Source organism: Aricia agestis, chromosome 7 (assembly GCF_905147365.1).
Source record: "Aricia agestis chromosome 7, ilAriAges1.1, whole genome shotgun sequence".
In the NCBI taxonomy this organism is placed as follows: domain Eukaryota; kingdom Metazoa; phylum Arthropoda; class Insecta; order Lepidoptera; family Lycaenidae; genus Aricia; species Aricia agestis.
In genome coordinates, this window is record NC_056412.1 from 5,458,909 (window position 1) to 5,486,462 (window position 27,554).

Consider the following 27,554-nt stretch of genomic DNA (forward strand, 5'->3'; position numbering starts at 1 on the left):
ACTTTTTAGTCCGTGGAAATAGAACCTATCCAATTGTATGCAGTAACGCACACGTCTGCGCTGCGCGTCGTGTGCGTTACTGCATAATATAATTTGGCAATCACATAGGTTCTATTTCCACGGACTAAAAAGTGCGTCACGGATAGTCTGTCGTCTGCGCTTATCTGCCTACTATAATATATTATATACCCTTAAATCTGTGGTTCGCGCTGCGCGCAGGTATGAAAGGTCTGAAAATCTTGAAATCTTGTTACAATCTTGGACAATTTTGTTAAGGCGAGGATAAACCCCAATTTGTTATTCCGTGACTCCCGGTTTACCTAGTTCCAATATAATAACGAAGTGTTAAAAATATGAGATATAAAGCACGATATTTAAATTACCTTAAACCATAAACATTTTAATAAAACGTAATACTTTTGCTGTAATTAATTTACAAACTTACCTCTGAAAAAACTCTATTTCATCGAAATATAAGTATTAACTAGGATAATTGTACATTTTATTTGAATAAATTGTTAGTAAATCTATATTAAAAATTCTTTAACCGAACAATTTTGTTTCTTAATATTTGTTTCCAAAGATATTTAAAAAAAACATGAAAAATAGAGAAGATCCGCCCGAGAACTTGTAGTTTTATGCTAAGCTAAAATGAATCTTATTGCGATGCATATACGCTTGGTCTTTGGTTGTGTGCAAGGTTGTCGTTTTTGATTGAGATTAATCCCCGCCTTAAGATCGCGAACAGGATTTCGAAATTCAGGATTGATGGCTTTCAAGATTGAATCTTGGAAAATCACTCAAGATCTTGGTGGAATCTTGATCTTGCAAGATCAAGATTGCATTCCCTAGTCGCCCCCCCTTTACCCTAAACGGTTGCTTCTGGAAATGTGAAAAAATTCACGGGGGTAGGAAATATGCTGAATTTATAAGGAAATCTATCACGGCTAAGAAGACTTCATAAGTTATTGAGTAATAGGCGTTCAACTAAAAAAATTGTATTCGAAAAAGGATACTTATAAAGGAAATTTTCGTTCAAATTCCTTTGAACGTAACGGAGATGATGTCGTTAGTAGTATAAAACACGTTATAAATGTACATTCATTAACTATACAAACATTATCAAAAAGTAGCGACACTATAACTGAACCCTATATTGCGCGTGGCCGGTTTTAGAAAATGTTTCGATGAATGTGTTTTTAAGCCAGCTGGCTAAATGTTATATTTATTATATAATAATTGACAGAAAATAACATTTTTCAATTTCAAAAAGACAGGGTAAATCATTTCACGTACCAGATAACAAAAAAGCTGAAAAGAGCTATGAGCTCGAGTTTTATAAAAAAACCAAATCTACGTAACAATTTTTTTGAAAAATCTACAACAAAAGCAAGGCCAATATACTGTACAAATCATCCACAATGAATACAAAATATATTCATTGTCGGTGATTTGTACAGTATTTTCAGAGCAGCACTCTCCAAATACTGCAGTGCCTGGGACAAGATTTTAAATGTCCATATGGTTGCCCAAGCACATACGGCATTCTCGCAACATAGTCGGCCTAGACGTCCAGACTCCAGAGGGATGGCCAGTTGAATACGTCTGGGACCAACTATGTGCGGGTTTCCTAACGATGTTTTCCTTCACCGCGCGAGTGTCCGTATAATGTACTTGAGATCTGCCTTATTGGTACACGCCAGGAGTTAATGTGGGGAAAAAATAAAAATTCTTTTAAAAAACGTGCATAAAGTTTAGCAACAATTTAGATCAGGACAAAGCCACTTTGTGCCCTGGAAAATGTATTTCTGTAGCATACGATATGAGTTTTTGTTTAACGCGAGACATTTTTAAACGCGTTTGCAGATTAGTCAATAAAGTTTAAAGTATACTTACTAGAGTCTAGACTACACAGGGTGTAACAAAACTAAGTGATAATACTTTAGGGTGTGTTCCTTGTAGAGAGTTCACTGTGAAAGTAGCAGCCCTGCAAGGCCATTTTTTTTCATTTTTGGATGTTGGGGCGCTCGTCCATACAAAAAAGAAAAAGATAATAGCTCTTTCAGGGCTGCAACTTTTTTTCGTGGTAAGGCCCGGATATTTTAAGGGTATGAATTATCACTTTATCAATTTCACTTTTTATAAAACTGTTGTAATAACCCAAGGTGATAAATTGTATTTTGTATGTTTGGTGTATATTTTTAGTATTTACTGTGTGAATATTAGTCGTCTTGTCGTTTAGTTAAACTTTTATTTACACCATTTTGTTTGAGTTCGTTTTTTATCATCCGTTTACCAACATAAAAAAAGCTTATTACACGAAACAATCCATTTTTGCAATGAACGTAACTCTCTTTCTTTCTCCCCATTATATTATTTTTATTAACATTAATTAAAATATTATCTACTTGATAATAATATTATGTATATTATACATAGGGACATAACATACTTTTAGTATGTTTTGTCCCTAATCACCCTGAATAAGTTCCAGTAGAAATCGCTTAGGTTCCCGCTCAAGCACTCTATAGTCTATACCCTCTTTTGAGTCATTCGTTAACCAGACTAATAGTGTGTTAGGCAACTAACCTTGTAATCTAAATTGTAATCTCCGCTACAATACTCACACAGTCAATAGCTAAATCAATTTTGCGGTGTGAATTCCCTTGCACAACCAGATAATTATCGGAAAATGATTACATCACAGGCAACCCTACGAGAATAACAATTCTCAGCTTAGGCGAGATAATTTATGTTAAGTTACAATTAAGTATTCTGTCCATTCGACGTCCACTCCATAAAATAATTGATTAACCGAAATTACTACTATATCCTGAATAATAGACTTATTAAAGACTCGAGTTACCCTGGCTTATGTCTAAACTAAACAAGAACGATGTCGCTCTTTAATTATCCATCTTAGGGTTGCCACAATTTAAAATGGAAGTTTCCAAATTTAATTTTAAAGTGTTATGTAGTTACCTAGCAATTAATTTACTAGTATACTCTCATTGCTTTTTATTAGCTTACGACAAGTAATAGCAAGTTTAAAGTCGACGGCTTGTATTAACATTAATATACAATATTATATAAGGATAAAATACTGTGTTGTTGTTATAAGTGGAATGTTTTTTACGAAAACAAAATGTTGTCATCCCTAACGAGTGAATGTAGCGTATATCGCTCAAGGCCTTTCTGTGTCAGTAATAAGAGCTTAATTACAATGTGTAGTGTACAATTTCTAGCTTGTTACAGGTTAATAAGTACAAGCGCGGAGGCTAAGCGGCAAGCGCTGAACATAATTACAATTTGTACAGTTTCTAGCTTGTACAATGTACGGGTTTCTTTGGAGGGGCGTCCACAATTGACGTGAGTTATTTAGGGAGGGTATTCCACTGAATCCCATGGTGGGAAATAGGGGTCGCAGAAAAACTTATAATTTTTAACATAATAATTAATGGAGTACTTATTAATTAGTTTATTATATTATTATGAAGTTCTCACTGAAGAAGGTTTCATTAACTATACATTAATTTAATTTAAACCTTTTGAATAGCAATTAAAGTACTAGAAATATGTTTTTATTTTTTTAGTTAAAAAAGGAAAATAAATCCAACAAACCAAAGTAAGATTAGGTGGGGTGTGGGTGGGGGAAACAACCACGATAAAAACCTCAGGGGGAGTGAGGTAAAAAAATATCGTCTAAAACGTTTCACGTGATTTATGGATGCCCCTTAACACAGCTACAATTAACTTGTAATTACATCTCTGGCAGCAATAAATGTTGACTATGCGCTATACAGAGTCTACCAGAATCTACTTTTACTTGACTCTTTACTTGAATTTTCTGTCATAAACCAGAGCTTAAAGAGCAACAACATCCAGTGATTCGATCGAATCGGTAATCGTAGTGCGGTCTCACTTTAAAGTGTCAGAAATCATGCAAAAGATTTTGCATTCTGATTTCTGACACTTATTAAGAGGACTCCACACCGCCGTTTTTCCATACAAACGCTGTCCCCTGTTTCCTCCCTGGATAATGCCAATGGCCACTATTAGCATGTCCCTATGTTTTCTTTTTTTTCATAATTTTATTATTAAAAAAGATAAGAACGTCCAAAAACCCAAAAAAATGGCAAGATTTTCCTCTGTGTTCAAACACCCAGAAAACCAAACTGGCTAAAATATACAAAAAAAATTAACATAGGAACACAGCTCAAGCCTTGCTTTAATTCTTAATGAAAAAAATAGTTTTGGAGAAGGAATCAGCGGACAGCGAATTGAAGATTTTCTGTTCTTTTATTAAAACTTTTGTCGTGTTGTCTCTATCGCGCTCTGCGGTGGGAGACTTGAGATTGGTGAGACAGCAATACATTTTCAAATACCTATTTTCAATTTCTCTCGCCCCTGGTGTATCCTCTTAAGGTGAGACAGCACTACGAGGCAGTGATGCGACTTCAGAACAGGGATGCGAGGATAGAACTGACATTAATTTATAAATGTGAATCTGACGTCATACAAACGTCAGTCGTATAATTTTTTTTCCTCCCCCTAACATGATCTGGGCTGTTTTTTATCTTTTATTTATTTATATCTTTTTCATTTTTATCTTTTTCTTTTCTTTTTTATGTAATTTTTCTTTTACTACTTTCTTACATGACTGCTATATCGCATTGTCTTTTATTTCTTACAATATTATTATTCTCGTGTTATTCTCTATTTTTTTACTATATTCTTTTGTTTTCTTGTTTTACATTCTTACATTTTACTTGTTCATTATGTCAATCTCTATCATTTATGGAACGTATAATGTTGCGTCGTCGCTGTGCAGTCTCTCATTTAGAGTTTAAAATATACACATTTTTTAACTTTCTTAATAACATTATTTTTAAACACAAAGTATGAAGGTTAACGTTGTTTTACACGCTACTCGGGCTGGAGAAGTAAGCTGTAGCAATAAATTGTGTCGAGATCGTTGCGGTAAGGTGTCGGGGTGACGCGCTTAAGCGGGCTTTATTGGAACTTTGTGCATTTTTCTACAACTACTGCAACACTAAAAATATTTTTTGTAGAGAAAAATTTAGTTTGAGGCAAAGGGAGGATTTTGGGATTTGTACCTGTTAAACCTCCTTTAGCGTTATTTCTATTACCATTTGTGATTGTCAATATTATTGTTTAAATACTTTTGAATTTGAAATCTGACATGTTCTTATACTGGATCACGCACAGGCCGCACAGCACACATGTATTTTTATCGAAGGCCTAAATTAGGCGGATGAAGTCCTGCGGGGCTAAAATGGTCGCTTTGAAGAATCATGATATGAATCATAACATGATTAATTTTTCTAAAATCGCAAAATGCAACTCTGCTTGCAATTCAATTCTGTATTTTTGTACTGATTTGACATTTGTCAGTTTGACAGTTTCGACAATTCATTTGCTGAATTGATTGAGAGGAATTGCTAAATGTAACCATTTTAGCCCCGCTGTTTTAATTTAATTACAAGTCTTCGAGTGATCAACATTTCTGTGTTTTACTTATTGTTAGTCACGGAGAATCCTTCCACGGTCCTTCGAGCCGGATTTTCTCAGAAACTGGATAGGAGGCGTTATACTATATAATTATTATAAAGTTAAGGTTTATAGCCCGTTTTGTCGACGTATTGAGACGGCACTCCGCACTGTCAACTGCAGATTCTGATCGAGCTCTCTGATAGATATCTCTCTCCATTGTGAACTAATAACGCACCAACCACTGTTATTATCACATACCTTAGTCCTTACCCCATAAATACACGTACAATTAATCAACTTGTCGCTCGATCAAGCACTAAGCCGCAATCTCTAGGCTTGGCAGCGTCTGTTAGGTCCGGTTCACGCATCCTTGGTTTTTAAATTATTATATTACTAGCTGTTGCCCGCGACTCCGTCCGCGTCAACATAGTATAATAAGTAATAACAAAGATAGATAGTCCGCTAACAAATATGAAAAAGTAAAATGTAACCTCCTCCTTTTTGGAAGTCAGTTAAAAAGTAGCCTAAGTTAACCCTACTACATCAGCTACAAAAAATCGTCCCGGGAAAATAGCTTCAGCCGTTTCAGAGATTAGCCGGAACAAACAGACAGACAGACAGACATACAGACAAAAATTGTAAAAAATGTAGTTTTGGTGTATGTAGCGTATATAGATTCATATGCATGTAATAAAAAACGGTTCTTTCAATATTACAAACAGACACTCCAATTTTATTTATATGTGTATGTGTGTATGGGAATAAGATGTTTAGGCTTAAAATTGAAATATCTCATGAAGTCGATCACTCTCCGCTAAACACAAACTAGCTAATAGGTTGTTTGTGATCAGGAAAGTATTTTTTTCCTTGAGTATTAAATTTTTTTTTGCCTGCAAGTATATTAACAACACTTAGATCAAGTGCCTAAAACATCCGTATACCTATGACTTTACAGCATCTTTATTGCCAAGTTATTCACTAAAATCATTAGGTGGCATGTCCGAAATGCTTTGTTCATTTGAACTAATAACGGTATGGTGCATTGGCACGTGTTAGCTCATCGAGGGCGGATATTGCCTCCTGATGCTCTCTGATCACTCTAATTGGCCAAGCAAACTGCGGGATATTCGCTAGACTTGTGATTTGTTTCCCGTAACGCACACATTGAAGTTAAATGTTCATTGAACCTTCGAATTTTTGTCTTTTTCAATAAAGATGATGACGTAATACGAAATCGAACGAAATCTAATTTATTTAGTTTTTAAGTTTCATAACGCAACATTCTATAACAAATTTACAATATATATATAAGGTCGATCACGTGTCTATCCTAAATTAAGTAAACTAAAGTGATTCTCTTTTAATGGGGGATGTTGTCACGAAATAAAAGGACACATTTACATATTAATTATGATATATTCTAGGAAATCGCAATGTACCTCAGCTAGAGGTACATTGCAATTTGCGTCGTCAGACGAGGTCTTTTAACGAAGTGGACAGCGAAGAAACCATACTAGATGATCAGATTTTTTCTATATAGAAAATATCTGATCATCAAGAAACCATACTAGATAATCAGATTTTTTCTATATAGAAAATATCTGATCATCTAGTATGGTTTCTTCGCTGTCCATTTTGTTAAAAGACCTCGTCCGACGACGCAAATTGCAATGTACCTCTAGCTGCTAGAGGTACATTGCGATTTCCTAGAATATATCATAATTAATTAATATGTAAATGTGTCCTTTTATTTCGTGACAACATCCCCCATTAAAAGAGAATCACTTTAGTTAACTTAATTTAGGATAGACACTTGATCGACCTCTACTGATAAAAGTAACTCGCTCGAGCTCACTGAGATGTTTACCGCAGCCGACTACGTAACAAAGTTGGGCAGAAAACAATTAGACCAAGTTATCCCGGATCTGTTTGTTCTAAGTTGATGTTTGCCGGTCATAAACATTGCTATGCCGGATATTAGACCCTGCACGGAAGTGTTTTGTATGCTCTGTTGCTTATTACCTCTTTTGTAGCTTAGTTCGCTGCTAAATTGAATGCGGACTGGAATCGTATTTTATTGCGAGATGAACTTGGCTATTAAAACCAGTTGGACTAACGGGACCCCGTTAGTCCGTCCGTTTCTCTATTTTACCTACTCGAGATCTTATCAAATACAAAAATTGTGTTCTCGTATTATGTACCTCTATAATATCAAGCAATCATCAAAGGACTGATAAAGGCTGGATTTTGCGGCGGTGTTAATGAGTGTTTTGGCAAAATAAATCATATGCAAATATACCTAACTATTTATTTAAATAAAGTCGCGCCGAACCGCGTGTTGACGCAAATAAATCCAGTCTAGTGTTCACTAACTTGAATGCGTTTGAATTTGTTAGAGACCATGTATGGTGGGATGGGAAGAGTATTATTCATTAATCGCGGTTACAGTCAGGCAGGACCATCGATCTAAACTCTATTGCGAAAAACTGAAGAGATTAAACCAAAAAGATGAGAGGATGTGGCCAGAATTAATCAACAAAAGGTGTGTAGTTTTTTACCATGATAACGCTGGACCTTACACATCTTTAGCCACTCAGCATAAATTACGGGAGTTTGGCTGGGAGGTGTTAATGCAACGTTGCAGCTTGAGATTTTCACCTGTTTCGGTCTTTGCAGAATTCCTTAGCCAGTGTCAGGTTAACATCAGGAGTGGACTGCCAAAACCACTTTTGATCAGAAGCCCCAAAATATGTATAGCAATAGGATCACGCCCCAAAAACCCCGCGAAAAAAAACATGCAATAGCTTAAAAAAACCTTTTGAATTTTTATATAAAACTAGCTGTTGCCCGCGACTTCGTCCGCGTTAACAAAATGTGATAACAAAGATAATGAAAAAGAGAGAAATTTTCCCCCTTTTTAGGGTTCCTTACCCAAATAGTAAAAATGGGAACTTATTACAAAGACTTTGAAGCCTGTCTATCTGTCCGTCTCCAGGCTGTATTTCAAGAACCGCGAGCTAGATATTGCCGCCATAGCAACAAATACAAAAAAAACAAAATAAAGAAAGTATAATATGAAGGAGGCTCCCATACAAGAAATGCCTGAATTTGGCCTTTTGCCGTCAATAATGGCAACAGGTATGACCATAAAATACTCAATTGTATTTAAATTTTATTAATCACTACATGTTATAAATCAAAGTCTTCAGTTCCGTCTGATCGTGGTAAAATCATGCGCTTTTCACCAATCGAAAGAATGTTTCTTCGGGGGCTAAGGCATATTAATTTTTTTTAGTTTCTGTGTGCATTTGAGTAAAATATAATATTAACATTTCTCAGAGATATCGGAAATCTGGAATCTTTCGACGAAAAAGCTGAGTAAGACATAATATGAGATATAACTAAACTATGTATGGCGGAAATATTCTCCTTTTCTAGATCTACAAAAAAAGCTCACTATACTTATAGAATATGTCTATCCTTGAAGGTGAACTTGCTATGCTTATATTTATTTTAAGATTTTAGGAAATTGGTTATGTATAATGCGGTAAATTGTACATAGAAATTACGCTGAAGTCAGCTGCTACCAACAAAAAAAATATAAAGATTGAATACAGAAATAGTTCCCACTATATCTCACGAATTTAATTAACAGATCACCACTTTCGTAAGCATTGTACCAAATTCGGGTTGTTGTATAGTGTATATCTAAATATATAAAACTCAAAGGTAACTGACTGACATGGTGATCTATCAACGCACAGCCCAAGCCACTGGACGGATCGGGCTGAATTTGGCATGCATGTTATGACGTAGGCTAAGAAAGGATTTTAAACAATTTTACCCCCAAGGGGTTAAAATAGGGCATGAAAGTTTGTATATAATAATACTTCTTAACGCGAGCGAAGCCTCGTTATATATAAATAAACACTACAGCAACGAAAGAGTTTTGAAAATCAGACAACAAGCGGTAGAACAATAACATAATCAAAGGCAAGAGTTTTTATAATAATGTGAAGATTCATGGCATTATTATAGTGATGATGATGATTAGTATAATTGACACATTGATATTTAAATATGCTTTTAGTTGTTGAAACAACGCCAAAATTGCCGAACATTTATCTATAAGGATTCAAGAGTTCTCTACAGCACCTTCGGAACCAGGGTGTACTTCAGCGCAAATTCTAATTTGTTGGTAGTTTAAGCTTAAAATCCTTCAGAAAAACGTAAAATCACTATATTATGTTTCTTTATACATTTTAAGGAGTCCTGTCGATTTACCAAGGATTGCATCATCAGATCACCACTTTCGTGATCATGTTACCAAATTCGGGCTACATCTCATGCAACAACAAAAGAAATTTGGAAATCGGTCTACAAACAACGGAGTTGTCAGCGAACCAATATAAAAAAGGTGAAATATATCCTCCTCCTTTTCGGAAGTCGGTTAAAAAGTAGCCTAAGTTATGCCTTACTACATCAGCTATGTGCCAAAAAAAGTCCCGTCAAAATCGCTCCAGCCATTTCAGAGATTAGCCGGAACAAACAGACAGACAGACAGACAGACATACAGACAAAAATTGTAAAAAATGTTGTTTTGGTGTATATACCCTATATACATTCATATGCATCCAGTAAAAAACGGTTCTTTCAATATTACAAACAGACACTCCAATTTTATTTATATGTGTATGTATAGATGTGAAAATACTTTTTCCCCACACAGATACCTACGAGTACTATTTATGTTACCTGATATTTAAACGTTGAAATTTTACTTGTGTGTGCTTAAACCGCTGAACCGATATATATTAATGATGAATCCGCATAAGCGGGGCTTGAGCGGTCTTGTCTTTGTATATTGTTATGTCTGATGTAGATTCTGTCTTCCTCGTAGATCGCATTTGATTAATTAAATGGACAATAAAGCTGCAAGCAACATTTAGTATGCCACAAAGTCAAATTAGTAGCAGGGGTGGCTTCCGCTGGTGTCAGGGGAATGACAGAGAAAGGAAAAGTCAAAGTGAAGAATCCGAGTCTCCGTGCTGGCGTTGTTTACATACTGCCGGATATGACAACAACACATCGGAGACACATGGCTTTGTAGAATGTGAAATACTACATTATTATATCTTTTCCAACGTAAATTATAATAGCTCCCACACCGGTTTCGGTGACGGTGGCCGGTTTCATTGAAACCAGGCCAGCTATGCAGGAGTAATTTTATAGTGCCCAAGTGTGTGCGCAGTACACAAGTGCACTCTCTATTCCTCTACTCTCATAACCCAGTGGAATGGAAGACCGACACGACCGATGAGAGATCAGGCACAGGACCGACTTTTTACGTGCCCATCCGACACATGGATCATCTTACTTGTCAGACAATCAGGTGATCAGCCTGCGTTGTCCTAACCAAACTTGGAAATAACATGTTTCCAACGCGGGAATCGAACCCACGACCTCCGAGTCAAGAGCTGCGCTCTATACCACTAGACCACGGAGGCGTCCATTATACTTTGTCAGAGAATACTGTAATAATAATTATTATATTTAAATTATAATGGCCATTCTAACATAATTTACTAAACAACAACATTAATTATCATTTGAGGTTTTAATTACACTAAATTAAAATCAAAACTGCCTTGGTTTCAGAAATGTAATTATTATGGCGAATAACAATTATTATTTACCTATCTTTTAGGTACACGGATCAAATTATTCCAAGAAACAATACTAATGTAACAATGAAACAAAACCTGGAACACGTTGTAAAATATTTCAGCTTCAAAATATAATGATCGCAGTAGGTGGATCTGAGTAAAACGTTTGGAGTTGGAGCGCTCGTTAAATAACTGCAGACATCGAACTTAATATTATATTATTATTTAAATTTCGAATAAACCACCTTAAATACCCTTTGTTGCTGACTATTATGTTAATGTCTTCTAAGTTTTTAAGGGATTTCATTGGAACATGAAAATAATTTTCAACATAAAATTTTATAATATTGTTACAACAATTTAACGCAGCTCACACAAAGCGTTAAGATTCCGGACGCCATCGCAGTTCTCATACAAACGTACTACCAATATAATTTCCCATACGAGAATATTTACTATAATATTAATTGAGTTATTATTCAGTTTAAGATAGTAATTACCTAGGTTCCTGTACAAAGATTCACTGCAAAATATTTACATACATATCAAAATATGAACGATTACAATATTTACATACTAAATTGTAATCGTTCATATTTTTTGGTATGTAAATATTTTTCTTTGTACAGGAACCTAGTTAATTACTATCTTAAGTTGAATAATAACTTAAATATGGTAAACATTCTCGGATGGGAAAATTTCTTGGTATTATGTTTGTATGAGAACTACGAGAGCACCCAGACTCTTAAGAGGATACAACAGGGGCTAGAGAAATGAAAAAAAAGTACGTGTAATATCTATAGCTGTCTCCTTTACCTCAAGCCTATACCGCAGAACGCGATAGAGACAACTGCAGAAAATCCAGAAAATCAACGATTCGTTATCCCCTGATTCCTTCTCCAAAACTTAACCGATTTAAGTACTTTTTTCATTAAAGATTAAAAAAATGCTTGAGCTATGTTCCTATTTTTTGCTTTTTTTGTATAATCTAGCCAAATCTGTTTTCTGGACGTTTGAACACAGTGGAAAATCTGGCCATTTTTTTGGGTTTTTGAACGTTCATATCTTATTTAATAATTAAATTATGAAAAAGAAGAAAACATAGGGACATTGTATTAGTGGCCGTAGATATTCAGGAAAAAAATTATAACTCTACTAGCATTATCCAGGGAGGAAACAGGGCACAACGTTTGTATGGAAAAAAGGGCGGTGTGGAATCCTCTTAAGACGTATAAATTAATTCACAGATAGACTTCACAGGTCGTCATATTCTGTTGGGCTTGAAACGTCCCGATCGAATTATGTAGGACTTTGATTCAGTACATTACATTACGTCTCCTCATCTTATTCCGTAGAATCCTCATGATATAATATTATACACACAAGCATTAAGCATATAAGTAGGTACGTATTGTGTATATTTTCACTCTGTATAATATTATAATATGCAATCTATCTACTATCTAGTGTAATAATGTACATCATAGCAGCTGGTGTATTTAGAATTCAGTATTGCAATAATTAAGATTTTACAGTGCATAAAAGCCTGATCGTGATCCTTATAAGCCGTGTGTCACACGCATTAGTTGAAGCTTTGTGTTTCTGATTTATTTACTGTATCGTGTAAAAGCATCATGACTTTACGTCCCTTTGTTTGTTTCGTGTTGTCATCTATACGAACAACTACGTTTATTGTTCGTTTCGGATTGTGTTAACATAATCATTCTAATCTGGATCTTTCTGACGTGAGGGAGCCATGCTTCGGCACGAATGGGCCGGATCGACCGGAGAGATACCACGGGCTCACAGAAAACCGGCGTGAAACAGCGCTTCCGCTGTGTTTCGCCGAGTGAGTGAGTTTACCGGAGGCCCAATCCCCTACCCTATTCCCTTCCCTACCCTCCCCTATTACCCTATTCCCTCTTAAAAGGCCGGCAACGCACCTGCAGCTATTCTGATGCTGCGAGTGTCCATGGGCGACGGAAGTTGCTTTCCATCAGGTGACCCGTTTGCTCGTTTGCCGCCTTATTTCATTTAAAAAAATCTTTTGTGTATAACCTTTTCTCACCGTCGACTTTCGAACGAGTTTGGAACGTACAAATTACGCTGTGACCTTTAGATGAAGAACAAGCGGCGAATTCGTGATGATTTAAACTAATCGCATTACTCTACCTTAAAATCACTAAAGTTTAAACGTATACTTGTAATTTGAGGATTTTGCACAGAACTGTTGGTTAAATACAATGTTAACGCCTTCAATGTTTTTATTTAAAACAGCCTTTCCCAAAGTGGGAGATAACGCCCCCTTGTGGACGCCAAAGGTCTAAGGGGTGGGATCCAGAAAAAAGAGTGGGCGTTGTGTAAAGGCTTGGGGGGTGATTTGTAATTTAATTTCATCTGGATGCATTTTAAATTGAAACAATTGGAGGCGCTAAAACCTAATTTATTCTCAAATTGGGCAGTATACAAAATAAGTTTGGGAACCCTTGATTATTATTTAGTAAATTTTAAAGAAATAAATTTTATTTATTTTTATTTTATTGATTTTTGGAAAATTTACAGTTAACATACACATAGAATTTAAATATACAATACAAAAAGGCCAATTAAAAGTTTATACAGATAGAAAAATGCTAAAAAAAAAAACAAGGCAGCGATAGACAATGGTCACAATTATTTAGAATTTTAGAAACAATTTAGAAAAACAGAACAAGAATTGTAATAACGTATTAAGTAATAAAATTGCGCAGGTTACAATTAAAATAGAAATTATTAAATTCTTTCTTGAAAGTTGTTACATTGGTAAAGAACAGGTCCACATCAATTATTCGAGATATTTCATTAAACATTCTACTAGCCCTGATCATATAAGAATTTTGGCGATAATTAGTACTATAGTGTTGAATATGCAGTAGGTCACGCTTTCTTCTCGAGGCTGCTGGAACCCGAAGTTGGATTGTGCTGGTGAGATGAGCGCAATCCGCTGAGCTGTTGGCTAAATTAATAAGAAGAGCCAGGTCTGATACTTTTCGTCTAGCAGATAAAGGCAGTAGATGGAATTTTTCGCAGCGATCAAAATAGTTGTTCAAGTACGTTCCAGATCTGAATTGCACGTATCTAAGAAATTTCTTCTGTATGTTTTCAATACGGTTAATATATAATATTATGTCATAAACTGGGTTCCAAACAGACGAACAGTACTCGAGATGGCTGCGCACAAAACTACAGTAAAGGATTTTAAGAGTTTTAATGTGTCTGAAATTAGCGGAGACGCGTATTATGACTCCCAAAGCTTGAGCGGCTTTTTTAATAATATCGTCTATATGACAATAAAATAAAAGCTTAGAATCAAACGTAACGCCCAAGTCTTTTATCTTGGTAACTCTAGTTAAGGATGTATCTGTAATTTTGTAGTCGTAGTGAATGAGGGTGGTCTTACGAGTAAAGCCACATACGTAACATTTGGTGATATTAAGATCTAGTTGGTTACGACGGCAGTAGTCAAAGAGTCTATTAAGATCCTCCTGGAGGCGAATAGCATCGTCAATGGTCGTGATTTGGTTTAAAATTTTCAAGTTATCAGCAAATAGGAGTACCTTTGAATATTTGTAACATTCGATAATATCGTTGATAAAAATATTAAATAACAAGGGTCCCAATAACGAGCCCTGAGGTACACCTAATGGTATGAACAGACCTAGACGTGTAACCATTAAGAACAACAGATTGACATCTATTGTCAACGTAAGAGGAAAACCATCTAAAGAAGTTACCCCTAATTCCTATCGCAGACAATGGGGATTGTCCATTTTTTAAAATTTTACTCATTACAAAAACATTTCGAGGAATAAGGATCTATCGAGGATAATCAGTGATCGTTTTTCTGTATATAAACGAAAAAAATACCCAATAGTTATATTTTTGAACAAATTTGTTTAACCTTTGTTTGACCTTCAATGGCGTTAAATTAGCAATAAATTCGACCAACATTACGTTTCGAACTTTTGGTAAGCTTCTCGTATCAGCTTTCACATAATGAGAACTTTTATATGACGAACCATCCATTTTAAATAAGATTGAAAGGAAATTTAAAACATAATGCAGAGGTCAATTGCGGCCGATGATGACGTCAGAGCGAAACTTAAAAAAATTATTGAGAAAAAACTAGCCAACGAATTTCAAAATTATTTAATTTATATTCTTAAAATACCCTATTTTAACGAAAAAAGTAATTGTGATTTTTTTTGGACAATGCCCATTTGCGCAGCAGTGTGCGATGATCCAGACGGTCGAAACATTTTGTAAAATGAGTGTAGATTATATCGACCTGCGTGCGCTCAGACATACACTCAGACAAATAGTCGCTACAGAGTATGAGATTGGTAGCAGTGGACCGCCCACGCATAAATCCGTGCTGACACGTAGTGATAATTGGACTTAGGATAGGATACAATACAGCTGATTATAAATTATTCTTTCAAGTAGCTTTGCAAAAAGACACAGTTTGGATACAGGCCTATAATTACTAACTACATCCTTCGGCTCTTTTTTGTGTATAGGCATTATGAAGGCCGATTTCCAGATAGGCACGACTCCCTCGGTGAGTGATCTTCTGTAGAGTAACGTGAGCGGAGGGGTCAGGGATTCAGCGCATTTGCGAATTAGGATCGGTGGAATGTGATCTGGTCCCGCAGATTTGTTTAAATTAATCCCTTTCAATAGTTTACATACTTCCGATTCACGCACATCAATAGTATGGATGGTATGGATGTCAGACACACATATCGAAGTGTCATTCGAGATCGAGGAGCGTGGGTGATTTAAATAATTACTAGTGCTGGGCCAAGATAGAAAATTTGAATGAAAATAATTGCTAAACATGTTTGAGATATCCTCGCCGTCACTGGAACTTATGTCTCCTAATTTAAATAATGCTGGATATGCATTGTTTATTTTTTTAGATTTTACATATTATACCTAAAGGACTTTGGAGTTTTTAATATGTTGTCTTCAATACTCGTAATGTAATTGTTGTACATGTTACGTTCGATATCTTTAGCGCGCTGTCGTAGTAAAATAAATGGAATTATAGTCAGAAATGTTTCCGTACTTTTTAATTTTTTTATGAAATTTGAAAAATGATCACAATCACATATTTTTAACATAGGACAGGTTTCTAACTAGCTCTACTCAAGTCAACTACTGAGGGCAGTACTGATAAAGGAGTGAGCACACTGAGACGGACCGTGCCGGGGCTCAGCGTGCCAGGGCTCATCGGAAAAATCCGCCTCCATACAATTTGTATGGAAGCGGAAATCCGCTGCAACCGACACAGTGTGCGATACCCGCATCCGTTTCCATACAAATTATATGGAGGCAGATTTTTGCGATGAGCCCTGGCACGCTAAGCCCCGGCACGGCCCGTCTCAGTGTGCTCACTCCTTAAAGGCGCTAGTAGGCGTAATTCGGTTTCGAGTTAAAATATAAGTATTAGTTCCGAAATTCCTCTGCCGTGTAGGCCTATGGCTCATACAATTTCATACAAATAATATTTTGCCGTGCATTTTCACGTCGTTCAACTGCAGTTACGCCTAGGCGGGTTGCGGTCTCAACTACACTCGCAAAGTTCGATTAATTATAAAAGCCCATAACAAAGGACTAACATTCGAACTCGCCTTCCTTAAAAACGATTCTTTGTTTAGCAAGTGCACGTGTAAGTTCGATGCGAGTTCGCAATACGTATCTAATTGATCGGAAGACTGGCACAGGCATGTACATCTCTGATTGGCTCCGTGAACGTAACTTTATGCACCGTCGCACACGAAGTTTATTTGACTGTAATGCTGGCATCGAGGTAACTTTGCAATATTACTGCTATTTCTTGTTACTGCTATTTCTTGTATCAAAGGCACGACGTTTATGTATAATACCGAGACGTTTCATTTAGGAGAATATTTGCATTTATAAAGGTTTAATAATTGCAAACGTTTAAGTCGTCGAGTCGAGTCGAGGTAACGATCTTTGGCCCACCACACGTTCCAACCGCATATTCTGCTGTATCGCCAGGATCGACAACGGTATCCAACCAACCCTTTCATATGGTCTCAGGGATATGCTCAAGCTGTCTTGGGCAGTCAATGAAATTAATCTGAAGAAAATAGGATTGATAGAAAATAAGGTAAGTTTTCATACGTAACATGAAAACTTACCTTGTCGGATGCGAAGCGGAATGAGATGTGGCGCTCCAAAGGAGGGTGCCGCCTCCTCAGTGCTCAGGAACATTTTTGTTGAGACATTAGTATGATTATAAATAAACTACAATACCTCTATATTATTTGACGTTATATTGAAGAAAAAAAAGAAGGAGCTTTAAATGCGATTAAATATATTTACGTTCTTAGGGTTCTGTACCTAAAGGGTAAAAACGGGTTCCTATTACTGATAGACTTCGATGTCTGTTCATCTATCTGACTGTCTGTCGGTCTCCAGGACATATCTCAAGAACCGCTGTAGCTAGACTTCTGAATTTTTCACAGATTGTGTATTTCTGTTGCCGCTATAACAAAAAATACTAAAAACAAAATAAAATTAATATTAACTGATCCGCAACATGCATAATCGTGCGCGTCTTACCCGCATGAAGAAAAACACGGATAAGGGTAACTTTGGCCGATAGGAAAAGTTATATCAAATAATAATATTATGATGTTATTCTGAGTATAGAAAATACTTGTATTTAGCAACTAAGCTACGTTTTTGTGATAATCTTAAAGTAACAAAACCACATTGATTGTAGGGAAAGCTAGATACTTTTATAAAGAAAATATGATGCAATTTAAAGGATAACATAGAAACAATGATTATTTTTAACTTTATTTAACGTTAAGTTACAATAAAAAATACTTAAATACCACGGTGGATTATATGTATACCTAGAAATACATTTAAATTTTCAAACTATAAAATAGATTTAACTATGAAGTGAAATCAAAATATCTCTAACTTATTCTAGTTTTTGTACGCCACTGATTCTTCTTCTTCTTTCTTAACTGCTTGAATTAATACTAGAGACATAACAGCATTGATAACCTGAAAGGAAAAAATATTTATAAGTTTGATTCGTAGAAAATCATAGAATTATAACATAATCATTGAGTGAGAAGAGTGAATAAATATTTTCCAGGAATAATAATAATTAATTAATTAACTGCTATCCTTAACTAATATAAGGTGATATTACATTGCCATTTTTCTATATTTAATAAAAAAGTCTAGAACGATAGAATACAGGGAATTTTATATACAGCTAGCTTTACTAACCGTAATATAAAATTATATGTACTATTGAAAAGAGTTGTTAGAAAAAGTTTTTCCACTCTTTTGAACGGGTACTACAATAATATATTATTATACTAGTGAATTAGTATTACAGTCCACACACACCACACCACCATCCACAGTCCTTTGAATCCATGCTGTTTTAGCGGAAAAATGTTTTGTCCCCGTGACATTTAGGCCGTGTTCAAACCAAACTGACTGTCAGCCGCCGGAAAGTGAGCGAACGTTACGCAGTTTATTGTATTTCCATACATATTATTCACTTTTTCGTTCACATCTAACGGACAACACGTTAATACGCTATGCGTAGGCGCTGACATTCGGTGGCCGATTAAGGGTCAATTCAGACCGCAACGTGATGCGTAGATGCATTTCTAAATTAGTATGGATTTGACAGATTCGCAAGACGTCTCACGCTGACGACATCTGTCAAATCCATACAAATTTAGGTCGCGTCGCGTCGCGCCTCGCCTTGTCACGTTGCGGTCTGAATTGACCCTAATATAGCACGTCACTACGCTCCGCGGACGCTGATTGGCTACGTAGCTACGTCAGATATATTATCATAATATAGCGTATAGTCAGCATACTGTGAACAAAAAATACTGTTGTACTGGAGCTCGCATTGCTCGCTCGCTCACATTCGGTAGCTTACAGTCAGTTTGGTTTGAACACACACTTTTAGGTGCAAGAAATCGCGGGCAACTTAGCCAATGTTCAATCAATTTACACAAAGCTTTTTAACTCTTGCTTGAGGAATCTGGCGAAAGCGAACAAGATATGAAGTTTAGTAGAGGTACAATGTATTTGTAAGGGAATAACTGATAATAAACAGCATGACTGGTAAAATATGTTCAATACTAATTAAGGACCGAGTATAACTGTACTCAGTACTCGATTCTCATTATAATAATGTTATAAAATTAGGTATTTAATTTTTGACCAAATTTCCCTTTAAATAAATGAATCGAGGACATTGGACACTAAGGAAATTACGCGGCTAGGCAATTATACTCAAGTAGGCATACTAATTACTATGCAGCCGGCGCGGCGCGGGCGCGGCGGCCGCGGCGTTCGCCATCCGCCAAAGAAACACCGCGTCGCTACCCCTCCCGCGCACGGTGTCCATGCGTTGAGTAAATAATTAATTATTTAACTTTAAGCTACATTTACTCAGTAATCAATTGATATTATTTTTTTATATATTTTTTTCAACTAATTTAATAGCCAAATATCACGTCCTCGAGTATTAAACATGTTTCACCAGACATGTTGTATAACATACAAAATCATTTTGCCAGTAAATAAATCCATATTTTTAGCAATATATTATTAGTATTCTTTATAAACTTTGTGCTTTAAGGATTATGTTAATAATACAGTTTCTTTATTCATATACTACTGCTATTTTGCCTTAAACGTTCATAAAATTGAGATATTTCATTTGAATTGTAAATAAACCAAGATATAATATAATAAAATAGATCGTAAAATATATTATAATGTTTCAGTCAATAAAATTGTGGAATTTTATATTGACAATAAAATTCCACAAAATATTGAGAGAATATAATATATTCTCTCAATATGTAATAATTGCAGAATTTTATTTTATACTTTTGTTTAAGTAATTTAATATATTATGGAATTCAGAATATTATGATCATGGAGAAATAAACGATATGGCGTTACGACTTATTTAAGTCGTAACGCTTTTTTGCTTAAGTTAGGTTAAAAATCGCCAAGTGCGAGTGGGACTCGTGCAAGATGGGCACCGTACCACTATAGAGCAAAAGTAAGAAAAAAATATTGTTTTTTTTTGTGTGGGATTTTACTAATGATTTATTAATTATTCATTTTATTTAAAATTTAATACTTATTAATTATTAAAGTATAAATAAAACATTTCAGGTGACTACCTTTCGTCATCATTGATATCGAGCAAACAATGTAAAAAACATCACGTACTTTGTTGTACGGAAGCCCCCCTTAAATATTAAATTTATTTTGATTTTAATATTCATGTTAATATAGCGGCAACAGAAATACACTATTCTGTGAAAATTTCAACTCTCTAGCTATAATCGGTCTTCATTCTTGTTTTTTTTTTTTTATGAAATAAGGGGGCAAACGAGCAAACGGGTCACCTGATGGAAAGCAACTTCCGTCGCCCATGGACACTCGCAGCATCAGAAGAGCTGCAGGTGCGTTACCGGCCTTTTAAGAGGGAATAGGGTAATAGGGGAGGGTAGGGATAGGAAGGGAATTGGGGGGGGTAGGGAAGGGAATAGGGTAGGGGATTGGGCCTCCGGTAAACTCACTCACTCGGCGAAACACAGCGCTAGCGCTGTTTCATGCCGGTTTTCTGTGAGAACGTGGTATTTCTCCGGTCGAGCCGACCCATTCGTGCCGAAGCATGGCTCTCCCACGTATAAAATAAAATCTTGATGGTAATTTTACATTGAAATGGCGTTTTAATTTTGGTGATCATTTACTAATTTTGGAGATCATTTACTACTTTTGGTTTAACAATGATTTATTTAGTCATTTTGCTTGAATAAGATAGCTAGATGTAAATGTTGGTTATAATTTTGCATTATAATGCAGAATGCTGTTATAGTTTTGGTGCTCATTTGTAGGGTTCCGTACCCAAAGGGTAAAAATAGGACCCTATTACTAAGACTTCGTTGTCTGACCGTCTGTCCGTCTGTATGTCACCAGGCTGTAACTCAAGTACGGTAATAGCCAGAGAGTTGAAATTTTCACAAATTGTGTATACCCGTTGTCGCTATAACAACAAATACTAAAAACAAAATAAAATAAATATTAAGGGGGGCTCCCATACAACAAACGTGGCCTTTTCTGCTCTCTATCAATAATAGCAACAGGTAGGTACTTGATTTTTTTACAAAATCTTTAGTTTTATGTTACTTTATTATTTAATAATAATATTAATATAAAAAAAAATTAAGAGGGGCTCCCATACAAAAAAACACAATTTTTAGCCTATTTTTACTCTATAACGGTACGGTACCCTTCGTGCGCAGGTCCGACTCGCACTTGGCCTATTATTTACTTTTGGTTTAACAATCATTTATTCTGTTTGATAGTGAGATTTTAAAAAGTTCGCTGTGTCGTTTCTATACGTAGTAATATTAGTTCAATGATCATTTTACATTAAAATGCGGTTTTGTATTTTGGTGATTGTTTACTATTTTTGACTGTTAAATGTTGCTATATCTGATAAGTTAATTATAAGTAAAAAAAAATGGCAATGAATCTTGGCTTGCTCTGTGACTTTCCAAACAGTACTTACACAAATCATACAAGAGGCGAGCACGATGCCGGCCAGCCAGGCGGTCTTGCTCTCCAGATACCAAGTCATCTCGTCAACACAGCCCTGGAAGTAGGCGTTCCCGGTGACTGAGTCGCGGCACTCCGACGGCAGGGGCTTGTTCAGGTTGATGTAGTCCATCGGTCCGTCCGCGCCGCAGCAGCCGATCTGGAATATTCCCGTGTTTTTGAATTTAGAATTTTTCGTGGCGCTATTCAATTAAAAATAAATAAAATTGGTAACCTAAATTAAAAGAAAATGTTATTCAAAACTTAATATCTATTCATTGTTAAATGATCATTTTTATTTACGTAGTTTATAAGCGACAGTAAATGCATAAAAACTAATTTGAACAAATGATAGCAGAGATGTATTTTTTCATCATAGCTAGTAGTCTTCTTAGTAGCAGCATCAGAAGAGCTGCAGGTGCGTTGCCGGCCTTTTAAGAGGGAATAGGGTAATAGGGGAGGGTAAGGATGGGATGGGAAGGGAATAGGGGAGGAGGGTACAAACCTGCGTGAAACACAGCGCAAGCGCTGTTTCACGCAGGTTTTCTGTGAGAACGTGGTATTTCTCCGGTCGAGCCGGCCCATTCGTGCCGGAGCATGGCTCTCCCACGTCAATTTTGATTGATTGAATTTGAATTTGATGAGGTTTCGCTGACCGTCATAATGTAGGTATCATATCGTCATAATATAGATCGTCATATTTCATCAGCATACTTATTACTTTTATGAATTTGTTAAAAAAAAAAAAACAACCGTCCGAAATATAATATTTTCATGTTATGCTAACGAGGAAAATAGGATATCATTTTTTTACCCGGCAATTTGATACCATTGAAATTATTTTCATGAATTTATACCGTGTTATTTAAACTTCGAAAATTTCAGGAATCCCGATAAATGTTCGGCTCGGTTCTTGGCGACATTTTTATGGTTCCGTCGCGTACCCAAAGGGTGAAAACGGGACCCTATTACTAAGACGTCGATGTCTGTCTGTCCGTTTTTCTTTCTGTCTGTCTGTACGTCTGTCCGTATGTCCGCCTGTCTGTCTCCAGGCTAGATTCAAGAACCGTTACAGCTAGACTTTTGAAAATTTCACAGATTGTGTATATTTGTTGCCGCTAAAATAAAAAATATACTAAAACAAAATAAAATTCATATTTAGGGGGGCTCCCATACAACAAACGTGATTTTTTTGAAACGTCAATAATGGAAACAGGTATAGGCACTTAAATTTTTCACAAAATCTTTTAAATATGTGTAATTTATTAACTAAATACAATAAAAAAATAAAATAAATCTTTTACAAAAAAGACAATTTTTGGCCTATTTTTGCTCTATAATGGTACGGAACCCTTCGTGAGCGAGTCCGAGTCGCATTTGGCCGATTATTTGTAACTAGTTTGAATAAACGGAAAACTTAGAGCAATTTTTTTTTATGAAATAAGGAGGCAAACGAGCAAACGGGTCGCCTGATGAAAAGCAACTACCGTCGCCCATGGACACTCGCAACATCAGAAGAGCTGCGGGTGCGTTTCCGGCCTTTTAAGAGGGAATACGCTCTTTTCTTGAAGGAGTTTTTGGGGTTTCGCACGTAAAGTGTAAAACCTTATCTCTATCCGACCTTCTTATCTCATGAATTTTCATTTATACAAGTTATACGCAAGTATGTATTTAATCCAACTACGTCATGTACTGCTGTTGCCTCGATACCTAACGTTTTTTTTTTGGTCTTATATTAACTAAGCGCCCCGCTCTCTCTTCCCCCCGAAAAGACCTTAAGTTAGAACTTAGAACATGGCTCCTACCGCTTCCATTTTGGCCAGGAAACTTTAATATTTTAATATTAAATATTAATATTGCAGGTCTGCACACTGTACAGCCAACATGGGCGCTTACGTCACTCCGTTAAGTTTCATTTCACCAGCCCGTTAGGGATTTGATTTCTGCACTCTCAAATTCCAATATTGATTTTGTAGTGATTCTGGGTCAACATTTTAAGCAAACATGCCGTTTATTTTCGGTTATGCCAATGTCTATTAATTAATAGAGAACGTGCACAACTAACCTGAGGACTGATGTTGTCAATCCGAAACTTTAAATTGAAATATTTACTTATACAAATAAAGCCCTCCTTACTGATGTCACAAATTGGAAACGTGTAGTGTATTTTATTTGACATACCATGAATAGTTCATGTAGGTTATCAATGGGTAAAAAGAGAAGAAGACAATAATTTCTAAACAAAATTGAGACGAATAAATGGAAAAAAAGCATGTAGAAACGAAAAGTGTCTGTATCTAAACTGCGGGGCTAAAATGGTCACATTTAGCAATTCCTCTCAATCAATTCAGCAAATGAATTGTCAAAACTGTCAAACTGACAAATGTCAAATCAGTACAAAAATACAGAAATAAATTGCAAGCAGTTGCATTTTGCGATTTTAGAAAAATGAATCATATTATGATTCATATCATGATTCTTCAAAGCGACCATATTAGCCCCGCGGCTGTTCTGCTTTCAGAATTGCTTGGAGTATTATCTTTAGCACTAAAATCAGTCAATCATAATGTAACCTATCGTTTGTTATTAATACTTATATTAATAACAAACGATATATTATATTGCGTATTGAGTACTTACTCCTTCTTGTACCATTCTGAGTATATCCCGGCTGCCTTCGTGTTGTGGGTTGTTCACCAGCCGCAGTATCACCTCCTTGATCAGGGGTTGTATGCTGGAGTCGTAAGTGGAAAAGTCCAGGACAACGCAAGCACCGACCAGCCCGAACACGAACGAGCCCATCTGTGTTGCTATGTACTGAAACAAGTGAATAGTACTTTAGTGCGAAGGTAAATATTATATAGTTTAATTTCTAGTATGTAGAGAACACAGGCATAGATCAAAATAGATATCACATGTCCCTTCATTTGTATGAAAACGAGCGTACCACTTTTTTCCTACCTACAGTGACGTACCAATGATAAGAAACTTATCCATTATCTAGGGCCTCGAATAGAAAATAGGTCAACGTTTATATTCGAATTTCTGTAGAATACGGCACAATTAGGCATTTTTTCAATCCAATTAACGTCCGATTCCGAAAACAGTGGAGCGCAGACTAAAGAACAAACTTTTGAAAGACGAGCATTGCTCGCCGTTTGGGAACGCGATATGGCACGTGAAGTACATGTTCATTACACGTGCAGTATCTACCTTGATCTCTGTCTGTGGTAGAGAATAATTTTGTTGTGTGTGTGGTAGAGAATAATGTTACTGAGAAAGAAACTAAATAGAAAGTGATAGCGCAATACAACTGGTATTGCTCTATCTCTTTCTTTTTCGTTTCTATAAACTGTCAACAGCTGTGAACTGTCACTATAGTATTCACGCATACGCAGTAAGCTATAATTTAGTTACTTCCACCGGTAACGACAGGCGCTGGGCTGGCTGCGCATCAAGCGGTACCAATGGAGTACTATAGCCATAGTAAAAGTAAGTTATCTTCATACAAAGGCACCGCGCGCGGCTTGTATGTGTGCGCCATAGTATCAATGCATCGCCACGTATGACACACAACAAAATCTCAGCGGTACCAGCCTGTAAAACTCACCGAGATTTTGTTGTGTGCCGTACGTGGTGACGCATTGATACTATGGCGCACACATACAAGCCGCGCGCGGTGCCTTTTATATTGCCCGACTAGAATGTCACACGTGTGACTTTAGGGGAGGGGGCCAGGCCCCCCTCATTGTTTATTTCCAAACCAACTAGCAACAGACTAGTTATAGCCACGATTAAACTACCATGGTCTTAACCAGACCAGTAGCTTAGACCCTTTCGAAAAAAAAAAAAACCCTTCTTTTACTATGCTATAGGCTATTCCGTTAGAATATAAATCAGTGATCATATGATCGAAATATAGGGTAGAACGAAATTAAATGTCGAAGGTCTTACCGCGTATAAAAGTTTAATGTTTTCCATCAAAGCCGAGCCGCAGCCGAGGAAAGCGATGGTCATTATGGCCAGGGACGCAATCAGGATGATGTAGATGCCGATGAAGTACTTCTGCAGCTCCAAGATACGCATCCACTCGTTGAAGCCCGGCTCGAAACATATCCACAGGCAGAGAGCGAAGATTGATACGCCGAAGAGCTGGAAAGAGAAGTTTGTTAGGAATTACCAAATCAAATTTTCGATCCCTCTTTAAGTATATGCTTGGTCAGGCCTAAACATATTAGAGAAATTCTTTTATAAACAAAAGGCGGACCTGTACTTAACATTGATTTTAGATCCCGCTTAAAATTAAAATAAATTCTTAGTCAGGCTAAAACTATTCTCAATTAAGAAATTATAAGGCAAAAGGCGGATCCGTAGGCGGATCCATATTTAATATTGCTCGTTAGTCGTTACTCGTCAAGCTTAGAAGCTGTCAGATCATTAGCAATCTTGACTTGGCGTAACCAGTGGGGCTAAAATGGTCGTATAGCAATTCCTTTCAATCAAATCACAAAATGAATTGCAAAAACTGTCAAAGTCACGAATGTCAGATTAGTACGAATATAAACCAAATCAATTGGTCAAACTCACAAATGTCAAATTAGTACGAATTGAGACCAATTGAATTGTACTAAATTTGACATTAAATAAATAAATAAATAAATAATTTCGCGGATGCTACGCGCCGTGAACACGTCGCGTACAAATACGAAGTCGCGAAGCGCAATTTACACAAAGCTGCGAAACCCTCTACACTCGCGGTTCGCGGCCTTCGCGGGTTTTCGCGCCGCGAGTGTAGAGCCCGCATAAAATATGCCTATGAATCAATTTCCTGATGGTACATATCCCAACAATCGAATCCAATCTCAGAAATGTGTCAGAAAGTCAGGACTATATTTGTTGTTTGGTCCCCTACAACTCGTCGCATGGAAAATATTATATTATTATGCTGGTCGATTCTCAGACTTTCAACAAAATCGGTCGAACCATTTTGGAGGAGTTTGACTACAACGCGACTAGAAAATTGTTCATAATATTAGATTATAACTTGATGCTAGATTTTTAACTTTTAAGTAATATCACTAAATATGTTACGTAAAAACCTGGTTTATATTTTATTATATTTACATAGATAAAAAAATTTAATTAATAAAATAAAGTGACCAGTCACCAGTGTAACTGGTCACTTTATTTTACACTGTACGGAATAATTTACCTGTACGTCGTAGGCACACTATATATAGTACTTAGATAATATTCATTTGAAAAAATCTCCAATACATTATTATATCCGAAGGTTGTTTGTTTATTCTCTGGAGGATTGTTTAATTTTCCTGAACAAATGGAAAGCAAGATTTATTGAAACGCTCCGTCTATTTGTAAAGACTTGTTTCCGATTTATCGAGCGAACTGAATGACAGTTTTTAGGTGTCCCCCAGGAGCCGTTACGTGCCTATAATATATTTTATTCGCTTAAATAAAATATGAGTACCTACTTTGCTTGTGGGTTATTTGCATGTTAGCATTTGCGAGCCCTGCTTTTTGGGGGCCAAGGGATTCCAAGTAAAAATAAAAAAAACAACAACACGTCATCTGTAACGTGTTTACAGTTTAAATAATATATGTGACCCAGAACGTAGAAATAACTAATATAAAAACTACAGGGATCCAAATTATAGAGCAGGAAACTCACGACCT

The 27,554-nt window shown here is 36.1% G+C and overlaps 1 protein-coding gene and 1 long non-coding RNA gene across 2 annotated transcripts in view; one reads left to right on the forward strand and one right to left on the reverse strand.

Moving 5' to 3' along the window:
• On the forward strand, positions 1–18,809 carry LOC121728920. Its single transcript, XR_006035888.1, has 3 exons — positions 1–12; positions 5,868–5,872; positions 18,739–18,809. It is a non-coding gene; the product is annotated as an uncharacterized LOC121728920 (long non-coding RNA).
• The window catches only part of LOC121728918 (tetraspanin-2A), a 27,870-nt gene continuing 18,399 nt past the window's right edge, over positions 18,084–27,554 (reverse strand). Inside the window, exons 2-5 of the mRNA XM_042117248.1 lie at positions 25,815–26,012; positions 24,501–24,677; positions 21,835–22,020; positions 18,084–18,269 (exon numbers count right to left, since the gene is read on the reverse strand). Coding sequence (XP_041973182.1) covers positions 18,189–18,269; positions 21,835–22,020; positions 24,501–24,677; positions 25,815–26,012 — 642 coding nt within the window. The 3' untranslated portion in view covers positions 18,084–18,188. The remainder of the gene's footprint in view (positions 18,270–21,834; positions 22,021–24,500; positions 24,678–25,814; positions 26,013–27,554) is intronic.